At 30.0% G+C, this 16413-nt stretch overlaps 1 protein-coding gene across 2 annotated transcripts; it reads right to left on the reverse strand.

The window, feature by feature from the left end:
• Positions 1-759: 759 nt before the first annotated feature.
• LOC8276917 (probable sugar phosphate/phosphate translocator At1g06470) lies at positions 760-13293 on the reverse strand. 2 transcript variants are annotated; one of them, XM_048374429.1, is made up of 12 exons: positions 13091-13293; positions 12057-12853; positions 11745-11914; positions 9602-9687; positions 9435-9484; positions 5711-5778; positions 5510-5610; positions 5330-5342; positions 4646-4830; positions 3235-3321; positions 2154-2248; positions 760-1374 (listed from the first exon to the last, which is right to left on the reverse strand). In XM_048374429.1, exons 2-12 carry the CDS (start codon positions 12611-12613, stop codon positions 1254-1256), a joined length of 1533 nt encoding a protein of 510 aa, XP_048230386.1. In that variant the 5' UTR covers positions 12614-12853; positions 13091-13293; the 3' UTR covers positions 760-1253. The 2 variants fall into 2 exon arrangements, with proteins under 2 accessions (XP_048230386.1, XP_002525884.2); XM_002525838.4 differs by having other exon boundaries at positions 12030-12853; positions 13091-13288.
• Between the last annotated feature and the right edge of the window lie 3120 nt (positions 13294-16413).

The raw sequence follows: 16413 nt of genomic DNA on the forward strand, positions 1-16413 counted from the left end.
ATAGTCTTTATTACTTCGACTAACACCTCATAGCCCATCCAACTTTTTTCCCCCAAGTCATTATGGCTCAATTTAATGCCCAGATGCAAGCAATGCAATAATGTTACTAAAATTTTCTAAATCAAGCTATGATGAGCTACCAAACACTAGCTACACCAAACAACCAGAATCCAAACCAATTTTCATCCTACTAAGGGACCATAAGTCTGAACAACATGATCCAGCACCAAGAAGGTATTACATCACAAGTCATCAGCCAGTTAGGAGAGCTATGGAACATCTCATATTGAACTTCTAAAAAATTATTTTCTTATTAAATAAGAAAAATAAAAAATACAGAATAATGAAAATAAGATAGAATAAATGAACAATAGATCTCTGATACAAATTTCAATTTTTTTAATATTAAATCTAATGGAATGGCAAATTAAAACCAAATATCATTTGAATAAGAAATATATACTAACAAAGCATTATATAAATCTTTAGGGACCTAATAAATTAAAATTAAAATCAAAACACAACCGAATATAAGAACTAAATAAAATAAAGTCGAAATGTCAAGGAACCAAAACATCTGGTTTTGCCAAAACCCAACCCTGAAAGCTATCAAGTTAAGATAAAATCAAAAGATCCGGTTTTGCCAAGCAAAGAACATAAACAGAATTATGGACAACATTAAGATATAACCATTTTCCACTCAACTTTTGCAGGAAAAGGACATAATCCGTTTGGTAAAATCACATCCAAAGTACAGAGTGAGCAGCAATAAAAATAAATAAATAAATAAAAGTATCACAGGAAGACATTCTAGGCTGACATTTAGTCAGGAATTTCACATTGACACATTAACTAACAATTCTTCCTCATGAGAAGAGCGGCATCCTCGTACCTAAATAATAGTTACATCCTATGTCTAAAAGACAATTATTGAAAGAATTGGAGTAGAAAAGAAATAAGTACTAAAATTGAATCAAATATTACACTTTGCATCCACAAAACTGTATCTTAATGCAGAATAAACTATTTGTACTACCGAAAGCTTGAGGAAACATTGGTACAGAATAGGCTCTTCTGATAATAATGGCAAGGCAAAAAAAGCCGAGAAACAAACGACGATTCTTATAATGTCCCAAAAATTTCTTGATCCACAACCAATCTAATAAAGTGGAGGTAGATGTGCAATGGTTGATGACTGAACAAACGAGCAAATACTCAAGAATTTAGAGACGTACCCCAGAATAATAGAAACTCTAGCTAGTATCATCTTGATCATCCATCTCCTCAAGTATAACATATTTTGCAGAAATAGTTGCTTCAGGTGACTCAGCCAAGTCATCTTCTCCAATTTGATGCTTTTGGAGTTTGTGATATCTGAATTACCATAAAATTAACATTACAAATAGGATAATGCGGATAACCTTACAAAATTACAAGTGGAGGTTCAATAGAATTTGGACATACTAAAAATTCAAAGCGATTCTAGTGGGAGTAAAATTCAGGACAAAAAATTTACAAATCAAATTTAGGAGTCGCAAAGCTGCAGGATCTTTTTACATTCTTGGCTTTAGTTTTCCACCACCAGTTACATATCTGATCTTTTTTAGGTTTCAGAAACTCACAATGAGGAACTCTAGGGGGATTAATAGTTTCAATGGACCATTTAATTGTCTCTTTAATTTAAGATAAAAAAGGATTCCATCAGTCAAAAACAAACTTCCAGCAACGGTTTCCACATGATCAATTTGATCGGTCGTATAAGAGATTGTAATCAGATAAAAAGACAATCATGAGCAAATTATATGCACTATAAAATTGACCCAGATAAACTACGGCTCCTCAAAATATTACATGATCAGACCAACTCAAACTGACCTCTGAAAAATTGTTTTTCAGGAAATTGGTATAGATTTGTTTACACTTCGTCTGTTTGGGTTGCATATAAAAAGCAACTGTTTAACTTTAAGTTCCATTCAGAAAGTCAGATGCAGCACTGAAGGACCAAGACAACCAATCGTCCTTTTGGAATGCTGTCTAATACTAAAGACTCATATATAAAGGAAAAGAATAACATTCACCTGACTGTGGAGAATGGATTAATCAATGACGAGATATATTAAAGTGTTACCAGACTAAGCTGGCAGATGACATACTTGTACCAGTTGAATAAACTGACGCCCACCATAATGATAAGAAGGCCAACACCTTTCAACCATGTAAATTCATCATGGAAGTAAAAGACTGCGACCTGATTATGCATAATAAATAATTAGAACACGTGTGAGTGCTAGGCAAATAGCAGTTATTACCTGAACTGAAAACCATTAGGGGTACAAGTACAGTAATGATTAACAAATTTTAGTATCCAGGTAGGAAAAGGAATAATTTAACATCTGATTCCAAGGTAATACTGCAGATAAGAGTTGATGACATCAATGAGCACAAAAGACTACAAAAAGATAAAACCATGCAGGTAAGAGTCTTAATATGATGCAATTCTAACTATGGTGATAAAGTGTAATTCATTTTGTTCAAAGAAAAAAAGCATAGTTCATATATGAATGAGACATAGCTTAAAGATTTTACCACAGACAAGAGAAAGAAAGTAGTGAGCAGTAAAGCTTTTTTCAATTGGCCAACATTTTATTTAAATAAGGGTAAAGTTTAAAAAATTACCATGTGATTTAGTGCTTTTACACTTAAGGGATAAAAGTATTTTTTGTATCAAAAGAGTAACATGTGTTTTTTTCTTTTAGCACTTTTTATGTATATTCAATGTTTCTCTCATTTTTTAAATTGTAAAATAGTAATAGAAACATAAAGTTTTAAAAAAATAAGTATTTTTAAATAATTTGGAATCCGATTAGATATTTTGTGATCATAACAAATTGTTAGAACATATATCTTTAAATTTTAATCAAATTCAAGAAATAATATTTTTTAATAAAATTTTAATATATTTATAAATTTTATGATGCATTATTATATACTGCATTATTTATAAAATCATAATTTAATCATGATTCAACTTAAATACATGCAAAACTATGTAAAACATAATAATAACATAAATGTGGACCTAAAAATGCTAAGAAAATTAAACACATGGTATTCTTTTGATACAAAATATTTCTCCGTCCCTCAAGTGAAAAAGTGTTAGACCACGGGTAGTTTTTTGAAGTTTACCCTTTAAATAATGCAGTTAGAAAACAGTGATATGCTAAAAGTCGATACCAGTATGGTGACTGCCTCCTTGACAACACCAGCTATAGTCACTGTGACAGCACTGGTTACTGAAATAAGAACGTATTCCGTTAAAACCTGCAACATGAGAGAACAGTTTAATTTCGTCAACATCTTAATCATAGAAGAAAAGAAATGCAACTTACTCAATTCACTCGACTAAACCAAATTCCCAACTATGTGGGTCGGATAGTAGCTATACAGATAATTTTTCCTCCATTTCACTCAGTTCAGAGCTACATTTTCAGAAATATTTTGGTCACATCTTTTTCAATACTTCTCCCCATATCATTGAAACTCTGTCTATTGCTTTCCTTTCTCCTCCAACTTCAAAATGCCAGACCTTCCTCTTCATTGCATTTGCTAATGTCTATAAATCACATGTTGAATCATCTGGATCTTCCTTCACTCAAATTTTCCAAAATGGATTTCCACTTTCCCAAAATGCATTCACTAATTATCCAATTCATCCTTAATTTTTTTTATTTAACTTAGTTTTCTCATATCTGCTTCATTAATCATGCTCATATGTAGTTTCATTGTTCAATCATACAGGACTCATAATGTACTCTCATGTTCACCCATCATGTTTTAACACAATTGCTGGCATCCTCGTCATTCCCACCCTTTCTTTGACAAGGCCCAGTTTTTCAAAATGTATGCTTTGTGAAACCACTACACCATCTACACCAACCTCATTTACTTCCTCTCCCTTCCACAGTGCATCAACTCTATTTTACTTCAACTTAACTTTCAGACCCTTCTCCAGGGTGCTTCTCAATACCTCATTTCAAATCGGGATTCATCTGATAAAACTGTATTATAAGCAATTGTCAAATAACAAAAGGAATCCTTTTGATATATTTTGCCTACTCTTCAAGGACCAAAGTAAGAAGAGGGCTAAAGGCTGATCCTTTATGCAACCCAACTGTCATAGGAAATTCTTGTGTCACCCACTACAGTCCAAGCACCAATGGTTGCCCTTTCCTACATATACTTCGACACCCCTAATGGATACTCTTTACATACTAGAACTCATTATAGGACCTCACTCTATCATATACTAAGTTTAGATCCAGAAGTGCTTTATGTGGATTCTTTTCATCAATCTATGAAGAGAAAATCTGCCTCCATAATGGATCTTTCTGGCATAAATCCAAAATGATTATCCATAATTGTCGTGAAATCTCTTAATTGTGCTCAAAGACTCTCCCAAACTTTATAGTGTTACTGGTGAACTTAATAGCTACAGTTTGAGAAACTTTGGAGCATGAACGGCATGTCAACTAAAATCCTCATTCTCAAGTATTATTAAGATTCAAAAACCAAACTTTGACCATTCTCAAAAAGATTGAAAAGGAAGATGAAGCACCCAAGAACAAAGTTTAATCTAGATTCATACCATGAAAAAGGCCAGTGTTCCGCCAAAAAACATCAACAGGCAGCTACGGGAAATGTGCCAAGGATTATCAAAGTAACTGCTCATTTTAAATTCATGCCACGGATCCAACATAAGAGAAAGAAGTCCAGTTATCATTGCCATCACCGGTGTCACATAGCTCATCAATGTGAGGGGATTTTTCAAACCTTAAAAGAACCAAAAGAAACACTTTAATAATGCATGCCAGTATAGAAGTCGCTCCAAACAACATATAAGTAACATTTGTAACTTGGAAATAAATAGAGAACATAGGTTTAATGAAGGTTTGGTATTCAGATGTAAATTAGATTGACACCATGAATTAAATTCCTTTAGCAGCCATATTAGTTATCCTAGTTAAGATACCAACCGTAAGTGTAATAAGACAGCGGACCGAGAATTGACCAGCTATATCTAGATTGTGTTATATTTATTCTTTTCTGACAATGATTATCTAGGAGGACATTACTTGCTCAAAGAACTTTTTTCATTCTTAAGCAAAGCAGCAGTTTTTAAAAGAAAGAAAACATCAAATAAAATTATCAATCAACCAACGGCCCAAAAGGATGTTATTAATGATGCACATCAATCAAAGAACATTCAACATTACTAATATGATGAAAGCAATTAGAGAAGAGCGGCAAGGGCAGGGCAGACAAGCACTACCATATTCTTCTTTCTTTATGTCGGTTTGGATTTCCATGCATCACCAAATCGAGAAATTAAGTCCAAGCGGAGGAAAGAAACAAAAACAAAAACAAAAACAGAAAAAGAGAGTAAGAAGCAATATCTTTTTTGTCACTAATTTTGGTCACTAATAATAAATAAATGTAAATAAGATCATACCTGTAGAAGTATTTGAGTCATGCACCAGCGAAACCCAGACATAACAGCAGCAAGCATAACAAGTACAAATCCCCAAAACTCAAACTCTGTCTCCTTTGCCACTGGAGAAAGAATATATTGCAAGCTTGGATGAAAAGAGAAATATGACAAGTACTGGAGAAAACACAGGAAAGATAAAATAATAAAAGAAAATGTGCTTACCTGTCAACAAAACTCCAACTGAGATTACCATGATGATACCTAAAAGCTTAATGCTTGGTGACTCCAACCTTCCAGAAATGTAGTTCAAAATTTAAGAGGCAGAAATATGAAATTCAAAAACACAATCACCAATTAAAAGAAAAAATATAACTGCAGACTAGATACTTGTGTGTGTGTTTTAAGTGAATAAAAGTATATATATCATTATTTTACATGGGCAGAAAGATACAGCCCACGTTCTTATTAACTTGGACTGCATCCTTTTAAGTGACCTTTTATAAACTTAAGTATCTATCAAAAAATTTAGACAAAATTTACAGGAGCACAAGTTTTCTGCAGCAGACGGTACTGTTGAGGCCATCAAAGTGTTTAAACTAAAGACTTAAGGATAGAGTTGACATAGAAGGGGTTCACCGTATGGCAAGGTGATTAATTATTAAGATATTCTCAAAGATACGCACAAGACCAGCCCCGAATTTCCAGTTCAGGAATGTTACGGCCTAATTGCATTCATAGTTGATCACTAAGCATACCATATAATGTCACCATAGTCACTAAACTTTCATTCATACTACATTCCAACTTTGAATTTGTGTCGTAATAGATCATTAGTGCTATATTTGGTAGAATGTCAACCGGATTTTTAACACAATTGTGAAAATTTTCATATGTGGCCCTAGATTTAAAATGGGGTACAGCACTCTCTTATATAGTCAGCTTATCAAGAATTTGGCTAAATCACTCTCAGATTTTGGCAGTAGTGACCTTATTGAAACAAAACCTAAGTTGAGGTAATTTACTATTGTAAGTTGAAGGCTAGTTACTATATCAAAATTTTAGAAACAAGTTCAGTACCATGAATAAAACTAACATGGAACGATAAATTAATTGTACAAGAAAACCAATTCTCGCGTATTTGTGCGCCCGTTCTCATCTTATTTCACCAATGGTCAGTCATTGTTTTCCAGATATTAGTATATATATTGAGGACCATTAAAGGTAATGGTTAATACCAAACTCTGTTCCGGAGTTGTATAATATCCCTCAAGAAATGAGCTTTCTTACGTTTAAATCTAACTTAGGAAAGTACTTTATTATGCCTTAATGTCCCAGGCTCAACAAAAAAGGCTCATGACGGATAACCATCAACGATTTAAGGCTAATGATAATTAAAGCCTAGTTTTAGCACCAACTTAATGCTTGGAATTAAAGTATTAAAACAATTAAAAAATAAAAATAAAAGACTCCTTTGGCATTTAAACCTTAGTTTCACCAATCATTCATCTCCTAATCCTCCAATTATTTATGTGTTTTCAGATTGTAGTTTGGGCTGCAATCTCTCCAATTCCAATCACTCAAGAGATGAAATTTTTTTATTGGTTCCTTACCAGAAAGCATTATTGAGTCCACCGATCATATTTTTTGGCTTAATGACAAAAGAAGACATGAACTTTTACTGGATTTTCAATCTTATCATAAATTTTTAACTTGTTTTAATCAGTTAAATACACGAATTCTCAAATATATTTCAAGTTTACCATGTAACCAATTAGCATGAGATTTCAATTGTGGTGCCCAATGATATAAGAATTGTATTTCCATCTCCAAGCGATGTCAAGAAGAAGCACTAATTTTAAATGAATCAATGTAAAGAGGGCTAATCTAAAGTTGAAAAGAGTCTTATTAGTGGTTGGACTGACGACATAAGATGAGAAAGAGAGAGAGCAAGTGATCAAAGGATTTTTAAACTATTTCTAGCAATATTGAGGCAAGTGAAAATAATTATATCCAAGGGCTCATAGGCTCTCTTTTGAGACCAAAATCATAATGTTTGATAAAATCGAATGAATAAGATTAATCAGTCTAACCATTACATGATAGAATGGAAATAAATTTGGAAGTTGGCATATTTAATTTTGATAAAAATTTAGATTTCGTGATAGAATTGAGAATTCGTTAAAAGTCTATGATCTTTTTATTACTAGACCTATCTTTTCCAATTATTGGTTGATGCCCTCATGGTGAGGCAGTGGTCTCTTAGCCATTTTACATGCTTTTATCCCTTAGTTGGAGGCATTTGTCCACCACACGAAACAGTAGAAGAAAGTTAATATCCTTGCCAACACTACAACAGCCAAGAAACATAAAAGAGAATTTTTTTGATTAAAAACCTATGAAGCACAGACACTTCCCGAGGGTTGACATGTATGTTCCTGTATTCCAGGAACACATATGGGACACGTATTCTTCTTCTTCTTTTTTTACTTATTTATAAGCTATGCTTGGGCCACATAGAGACATGCAGAGGACATGACGATTTAAAAGTTTGCAAAACTTTGGAGCAAATTTGAAAAAGAAAGGATCTTTTTTAAATAACTCAAAAAATATTGGGTCAAAGTACAAAAATAGAAAACATAATTTTCCAAGAAAACTCTAACCGCTCTAATCTCTATCTATCACACTTAATTCATAAAAGAAAAAGAAATTCTCTACTCTCTGCTCCATCACTCTGCAATCTGTAGCTTTCTTTTCCCCTCAAATTCTTTTCTGCAGCTCCTCTCTAATTCTTTCCCACAATTTCTATGAATCATGAATGTTATTTATATAAATTTGCGTTGTAATAGTTCTCATTGTATTTATTCCTTAACAAAATTGTTGTATCCTTGTCATGACTTTTTAGAAAATGTTGTTTCCCGTACCCGTACTCCTATTTGTATCCATGTGCATGTCACTTCTTCATAGACTAATACCCTTAGACTTCAAATGTTTCACCAAAAATAACTTGCATATGGAAAACATTTTTGAGGAATGAATTATTTCCGTGGGTTAGTGTAAATTTGAAATGAGCTAGAAGTTATTCTTTAGTATTTGAAGTACATCGGACAAATGAATTTCTTGCATGACTTGGAGATTTTCATACCTATATGAACTACCTATTTTTATTTATAGTAAGATTGAAGACAAATTAAAATTATAAAAAAAGGGGAAAGGAAGAACAAGAAGAAGAAGAAGAAAAGAAATTAAAAGATAGACTGTGGAAGACATAGAGGACAATGACAGCTAATAGCTGCCACCATAGGTAATGGACTAATGAGTACATACGTATATGATTCTCTTGTAAGTTCCTTCACATTTTACAAGTTTGTGGGAATTTCCAAAGCACTTTCCATAAAAGAAACAAGAGGTCATAAATTTTCCTTAAAAATTGCTTAGTTTAATGTTTCTATACATGCCCAAGCACAAGAAAATGCAGAATGTATTTTTGTGAAGCACATTGATCTATAAAGAAATTTTGATGGCCAGGGAATCTATAAAGAAATTTTGATGACCAGGGAACACTAAATTTGTTTTACTGCAAAAACAGGAAGACGTGGCAAAGGCAAGCTTCAATGTCCAAATAAATTACTACTGCAAACCATAGCCATTGCTGACTTTTGAAAAGAAAATTTCACCCCCTTAGACAGAAAGTAGATAGGCAATTTACTATCTATCATGGATTTATGAACTTTGAAAGAAATAAACTTCACAGTCACTAACAAATAATGAAGTTAAAATTAGTAAAGATATTTGAAGAAAACTATATGATGGCAAGCTTTAAGACAAAAAGAGCACAAGAGTATGGCAAGTGTTAAGACAAAAAGAGCACAAAAGTCAGATAGGACACATGTAGCAATAGCTAGAAGTTTCGGGATTTAACATGAAGAAAAATGAGTAAGATGTTTACCTGAATGCAAAAGCAAATAGGAGAAGAAAAATAGGAGCTGCAGATTTACACTGCACGTACAGAAATAAAAAATTTTAGCCCAGCATACAAGTCGAGAACCACCAGATTCACAAAATAATATTTATGAAGGATCAAAGAAATTCCAGATGGCACCTAAAGGAACGAACCATTGTGGCAAATGTAACGGAGATGAAAACAAGGGATGCATTACTCAGGTTAACGTCCAATGCTGTTCCAAGAGCTGTTGGTACAACTGTGAAAGGGAAAGTCCATCTGTAGCATTAGTTGATAGAAAAGTCAATTAAACAAGTTATATAGAATTTCGCAGCAAAAAATATAAAAGAACGGCAAATCATTACTTAGAATATTTTGAACTAAAGAAAAAGAGAAGCAGTTAAATACCTTTATTAATTTAATCAATTAGGTCTGAAATATCTATGGAACTTCTCACCTCAAATATGTTAATTAAGTTAGCATTTTAATAAATCTTTCCCAGTGTTGCAAAACATGTTTATGTCATATCTTTTTGGACAAAAATTTACATAATTCACATGGGAGACTTCCTAGTCAAGAAAATGGGACTACACAGATTCAGTTTTGCTGAGCTAATGCTTTTATGTCATAGAACCTTTTTTCCTATTTACAGAAAATAAGAGCAGAAATGGCTTGAACTATGGCACACTGATTTTTTTTTTATTTGAAATCAAAAGCTACGAAGGCTTGGTGTAAGCTCTCAGCAACGGCCACAAAGAAAGAGGTTATTACCAAAACAATAAAACCCTCATGGAAATGCTGAAGGAAGTAGTCACTTCAAGTTTTACAGGATGTATGAAATAAGAGTAATACATGTTTAATCGGTATAAAAAGCTGTAATTATGAAATCATAACAACTGTTTTTTGGGATTAAAAATGATAATTTTTTATAAGTTAACAAAAAATATTTAATTCTTAAGATATTTGAATTTAAAATTCAAAAATATAAATTTGTCATTAGATTCAGGTTGGTTCAAACAATAGAAGTAAATTTATTTTTAATAATACTTATTATATATCTAATTACCTACATATTTATTCTTATAATATAAACAAACTCACAATTGAAATAAATGATACTCTTTTTATACTTTTAGTACTAAGAAGTTGTGCTTTTCACTTTTGATAGATGATACTCTACGTGCATTTCTGATATATATATATATATATATATATATATGCTAAACTGTAAAATATGAACTTCTCTCATAGTTTTGTTTAATAAAAGACAAAACTAAAGCAGTTATATTATACATGACAAATTAATCTTTAAAAAAACCAAGATGCACAAAAAAAAATGTAGATCGAATTATTTCTGCGAATTTAATTAAAAATACAATGCATATGACATAATATATCAATATTTGGTTAGATGGAAGGTGGTGTTGGTGTCAATTTTTAGGAGGCAAGTTCAACTTTTTCACGAATTAATATAGAATTTTTCAGTTGAGGACATAGCAACTAAAAGGATGCCAATTTTCCCTTGATTTCATTGTCTATCTATTTGAACGATGAGCAGTCACTCAACCTATCAGTTACCAGCCAATTCAAGCAAGTTAGAGCAGGATTTTAGAAGAGGTTTGAGATGCAGATATATCCAAAGACTAGATAGGTTCCCAATGTTTACTCTTAATCGCATGGCCAATCTAGGTATGACAACAGTTATAACACTGATACGAATCAACTAATAGTTCTCTTAAGGTTTATTATCACAAAGAAAAGTCCTCATTCACCTGTCTTTAATGTGAATTCTTTGACCCTCATACAATGGAGTAAATGAGGCATGCAAGTACAAGCATCATGGATCACATGTATAAATACAATAAAGCATGCACATAAGCTTTGCACATGATAAGCATATCAATGAACTGAAACACCAGAACTCCCCAAAAAACGGTTTCAGTACAAAGTAAAAACCTCCTGAAACCAAAATGAATCTCTCAATTCTGTTTTCACCTTGTCCCGTGACCAGTTTAACTTTCCCAATCAAGAAAAAGTCCGGAACCAAAAGTGCAAGCATTAAATGCATCATGCAAGTTCTCATTACTATTCTAGATGGGAAACTCGTTATGAGAAAATTCAACCCCATCCCAAACACTTAAATAGTTGAATTAAAGCCCCAAGATCTCTGTTTCAAGCTTCCATATGAAACAACATAAGGCACAAATAAAAATTCCATAAGAATATCATGCACTGGCCTGTTCAGGAATATTATGAGAACAAAGTCCAATTACTTAGAGCAATAAAGCAAAAGAGAATATAGAAGTACTACACTACCTCTCACAAAATAATCCTTCCATGTCATGGTAACTGTGACTTGAAATCTGTGGGACCAAAACCACGTGATAAACTTCGATAAAACAGCTTGCATGGAGAAATGGACAGTGTTCATCAGTAATGGAGCTGGGAATTTTCCCAAGTCATCTCCTAAGAGAGTTTTATTATACCTGCACAAACCAGCACACATCACAAAAAGGAATAGAGAAAAAAAAAAGAACTATGTCTCAACCTAAAATATGAAGATATAAGGCTCAGGATTATTAACGTCTAAGATGAACTTACAATGTCAAAAATGTGCTGAAAGTGTACCAGACAAGTATGAAAAACAAAGTCTTCAACACATCAGCAGGAGATACAGGGCTCTCAGACTTTGGTGGCAACCTTTCAGGAATGTAGGAAGAATTGGCACAATCATCACTAGTATTTGATGAAAGCATCTCGGCAGAAGACCCATTTTCAATATCAAAGGGCACATAATTCTCTTTTTCCTTTCCTCTGTTGTGTATATTGATTTCATGATCCATGGTGTGAAAATTAATTTCATGATCCAAGGTCTTTATATTGATCTCTTGATCCATGGTATTACTATCATTCGAGTGGGCACTTTCGTTCTGAGACGTCTTGTTACACTGAAATCTATCAGTATCTACATTTCCATTTTCAATCATGGGCTGGTGAACCAAAGGCAACTCGAAGTCAGAGTCTTCGACAGTTGCATCAGAATTTTCTAATTGATGTTCAAAATTACCGTTTGCAACTTCATCACACAAATGTGAGAAAAAAGGGTCTTTCTGGATAGGTGAATTTTGAATTTCACTAGGATTGTAAATAACTTCTCGATTATTACTGGAACAATCGTCTAGCATCTCTTTTTGAATTGTAACTTAAATCCATCCGCATACTCCAACCCAATGCAATACAATTCTAATGGTGAATCAATATTTGGCTGCGGCATGTCGCAAAAGCCATCACAGCATTTCAAGAAAATAAATATTCTTTATTCCAAATATCAAAACTTTATACAAAAAATCGACCTTATGAACTAAGATAAAATCAACTCAGTACAATGGACTATATCAAGAAGAAGAATTCAATTGAAACGCAACCTGTTCAAATCAAAAAGTAGACAAATTTCAGATAAGAAATGCATAATCTTTGTTACAACCAGAACACAATATTCATATCTTTTAGAAACAAATTTAGGGTTATTCTCGAAGAACGAATATAACTGATAAAATCAGCTGATACAAGAATCAACAAAAAGAATATACAGAATGAAAAAAACGAGAAAGAAACAAGAAAAAATAAACAAAAGACAAAGAACGAAGAGACATTGAACAAACCTGAAAAAATTCAAATTCAGACAGATCTAAGAGCCCTCTGAATCTGATATTTCAAGAACGTACTTTATTTATAGGTGTTGAATAATATCAGAGAGAACTGAGATCTGTTTTTCTTTTTAAAATAAGTACAAAATATATTTAGGTGGTACGTTTGGTAGTGTGATATTTGGTTGAAGGGTACTGTCCGGTGCTGTTTCTTATTGAAATTATAAAGCGTAGATTTAAAGACACAAGACTCATTTTTCTCTTTATTTATTATTACTCCACCACTCCTATTTTCTTTTTACAAAGAAATGCGAATTTATAATTTTTTTATTTTCTTATTCCGATGATTGAATTATTTTTATTTAATTAAATATTTAGATTTATTAAAAATATTTAATATAATATTTCTGGCAAATTTCGCAGGTTATTTTAAAGAGATAAATTAACTTGAATATCATTATTTTAAATTTTTTATTTTTTATCTTTTCTTATTTTTTATCTATCTTCTACATTATCATTCAAAAACTTATTTATTATTTTAAAATTTAAAAAATAATAATAATTTTTTAATAATATTTATTATTATTTTACTTTTTATATTCACTTTAAAAATAAAGTAAAAATAAAATATATCCTACCACTTCAAAATAATTAAAAAAGAAAGAGCTACTATTAAACTTTTGAAAAAATATTTAAAAAATGATGAGTAAATTTCAAACAAATAAATAAAAATAAAAAAAATTAATCTAAAATCTTTACTATTTTAACATTAACAGAAAATTTAATAAAAAGAATAAAAAGAGATAAAAATTAAAAAACTAAAAAATTGAAAAATATTGTAAATAAAAAAATAAGAATATTTAAATTATTTTATATATAAAATAAATTAAAATATTTTTTAATCTGTAAATTTATAAGAGATACTATAATGTACCTAAATGAATAGATTTAGATATTTATTGAATAAAAAATTAGTTCAAACACTAAAATAAAAAAATTAAACCATTAAAATACTATACTTATAATTATTTCTTCTTTTTATAATGTTTAGATCAGAATTTCTTTCCATAAGCAAAGAAAATATTATTTGACAAATTATTTTACTTTCCTTTGTGTAAGTATTAAGAAAAGTCTCAAACTGGAATCCATTCTTTTTTATCAAAAAACTTAAAAGTAATATTCAACTCCTCGTGCTTTAATTTGTTACTCGAGTTTTCTCATCCATCAATTAGTGAGAGATATGTAATTTGTAGTAAGTAATTTATAAATACAAGACCATTTTGTAATTAATAAATTTGTTAGAACTATGATGAATAAAAAATAAAAAATTGATAAATAATAAATAGAGTTTTTAAATCGTGTTGTATGTGCTATTCTTGAATACTTATTTAAAATTTTAATTTTATTAGTTATGAAGTTAGATATATTTAACTCAAATTCAACTAAAATTTTAAAATTTATATATATAAAGGTTGAATCTTAAAAAATTGATAGGTGTTTATAATTTGGCACATAAGTATAATTTTAACATAATTTTACAATAAAAACATATTTATGATATAAAATTTTATATTTGTTGCATTCTTATGGTATTAATATTACAATAAAGATACAATACATTCATTATCATTAATTTATAAGTGTAATTAGTATATTTAATTAATAAATTAAAACAGAAAATTTTAAAATATTAAAATTCTATTAGAAAAGAATTATACAATAATAAATTTGATTCTAATATTATCAACTACACTACTTTAGAAAATTTAGTATATATATATTTAATTTATTATTACTCAAATTTTATATATAAAATCTCTTAATTGAAAATTTAGTTTAATTTTTAAATTAAAAATTATTTATAATCAAAATAATAATTTATCCGTGGTACTAAGAAAATGAGCAACTAGTTTATTAAGATGGTGTTTGGTTCAGAGGTTTGATACAGCTCATAGTTATTTCTTACTGAACATCTATATATAAAGCATTTAGTAAAGACTTAAAAGACAACAGCTAATAGCTGATAATTGATTTAATCTCAATGAGCTTATTGTATCAGCTCTATTTTAGAGTTTTTTCTTATTAGCCGATTTGATTTCTCATTAAAATTTATTAATAATAACTTACTTTAAGTTGATCTCATAAGATTAAATTTTTATATTTTATAATAATTATTATTACTTTAAATATTCTTAATAGTTTAAATAATTATAATATTTATAATTATAGTATTTGAAATTAGAAATTTTATATTAGTAGAATTTAAATTTAAATTTTATTTTTAAAATTACTTTTATAAATATTATTAATAATAAATACAATTGAGCTAAAGAAAATTAACTATAATATTTTTAATTATTATAAGTTATTTTATTAATTTGTATTGTTAAATATAATATAATAAAATAGATTAATATTTAATAATAAATTAAACCTTCAATGGTCATTTAATATACTAATAGCAACCGCTAATAAGATTTTATCACACGGTTTAATTAATTAGCTACCAGCTATCAGCTGCATTAATCGTCTGAATCAAACAGGCTCTAATAAAGTTTAAACCAATAATATTCTATACTAAGTAACCAAGAAAAAACATCCATTTTCATTTAATGGAGTTTTTGTCGTTATAACCTTGAGGGAGGATTTTCAAACTATATCTAGACTTTAGAGTTCTTCTCTTATTTTCTCTCTCAATGATAGCTTAAGGTACGATTTTAATCATTTTTGTTGGAATTTGGATTTATTTGCTTATAATAAATTGATCGAAATTCATTTATGTTTAATAAAAATATAAGGTTATCTAATTATTTAGTAACCGCAGCTCAATTACTGTTTTTCACTTATAAAAAATAAAAAGAAGGGACTACTTTAAGATACACATATACATACTCTTTACAAGATAAAACAAACTTTATTTACAATTATAACAAGACAAATGAAATTTGGATTATGAACAGTGGCGTCAAAGCCTAAATGTGTTGATTATTTTATAATTCAGATGATCCAATTGATTATTTTTATGTTATGGCATTAAAAATAAATTTTTAAATTCTGTAATAATAGTTAAGACAATACCTCTTAGTATTTTTTACTCTTGATAAACTATTATTCGTGCCATACAAATTATATGTTCTTAAAATAGAATATAATGCCTTTAAACTGATATAAAGAACGCAATTTTTAAATTATGTGATGAAAGTTATAATTATGCAACGTTAGAATCTTAAAAATTGAAATATGAAAACCTTTTACTTTATGGTAAGTGTCAGCATCCGTTTTCTAGATCTAGATATAAAAAAATATTACGGAAAATCTAATTATAAAAGTTATTTTTT

The sequence above is a fragment of the Ricinus communis genome, chromosome 5, assembly GCF_019578655.1.
Source record: "Ricinus communis isolate WT05 ecotype wild-type chromosome 5, ASM1957865v1, whole genome shotgun sequence".
Classification (NCBI taxonomy): Eukaryota; Viridiplantae; Streptophyta; class Magnoliopsida; order Malpighiales; family Euphorbiaceae; genus Ricinus; species Ricinus communis.

What these genes read in the sequence shown, in the direction of transcription:
- LOC8276917 (XM_002525838.4), bottom strand. Translation starts at nt 12,613, where the DNA reads ATGCTAGACGATTGTTCCAGTAATAATCGAGAAGTTATTTACAATCCT. An exon ending in TTCAGCACATTTTTGACATT is followed by an intron (nt 11,915 to 12,029) that starts GTAAGTTCATCT and finishes TGGTTTGTGCAG; the next exon opens with GTATAATAAAACTCTCTTAG. An exon ending in AGTTTATTCAACTGGTACAA is followed by an intron (nt 1,375 to 2,153) that starts GTATGTCATCTG and finishes ATGGTAATTCAG; the next exon opens with ATATCACAAACTCCAAAAGC.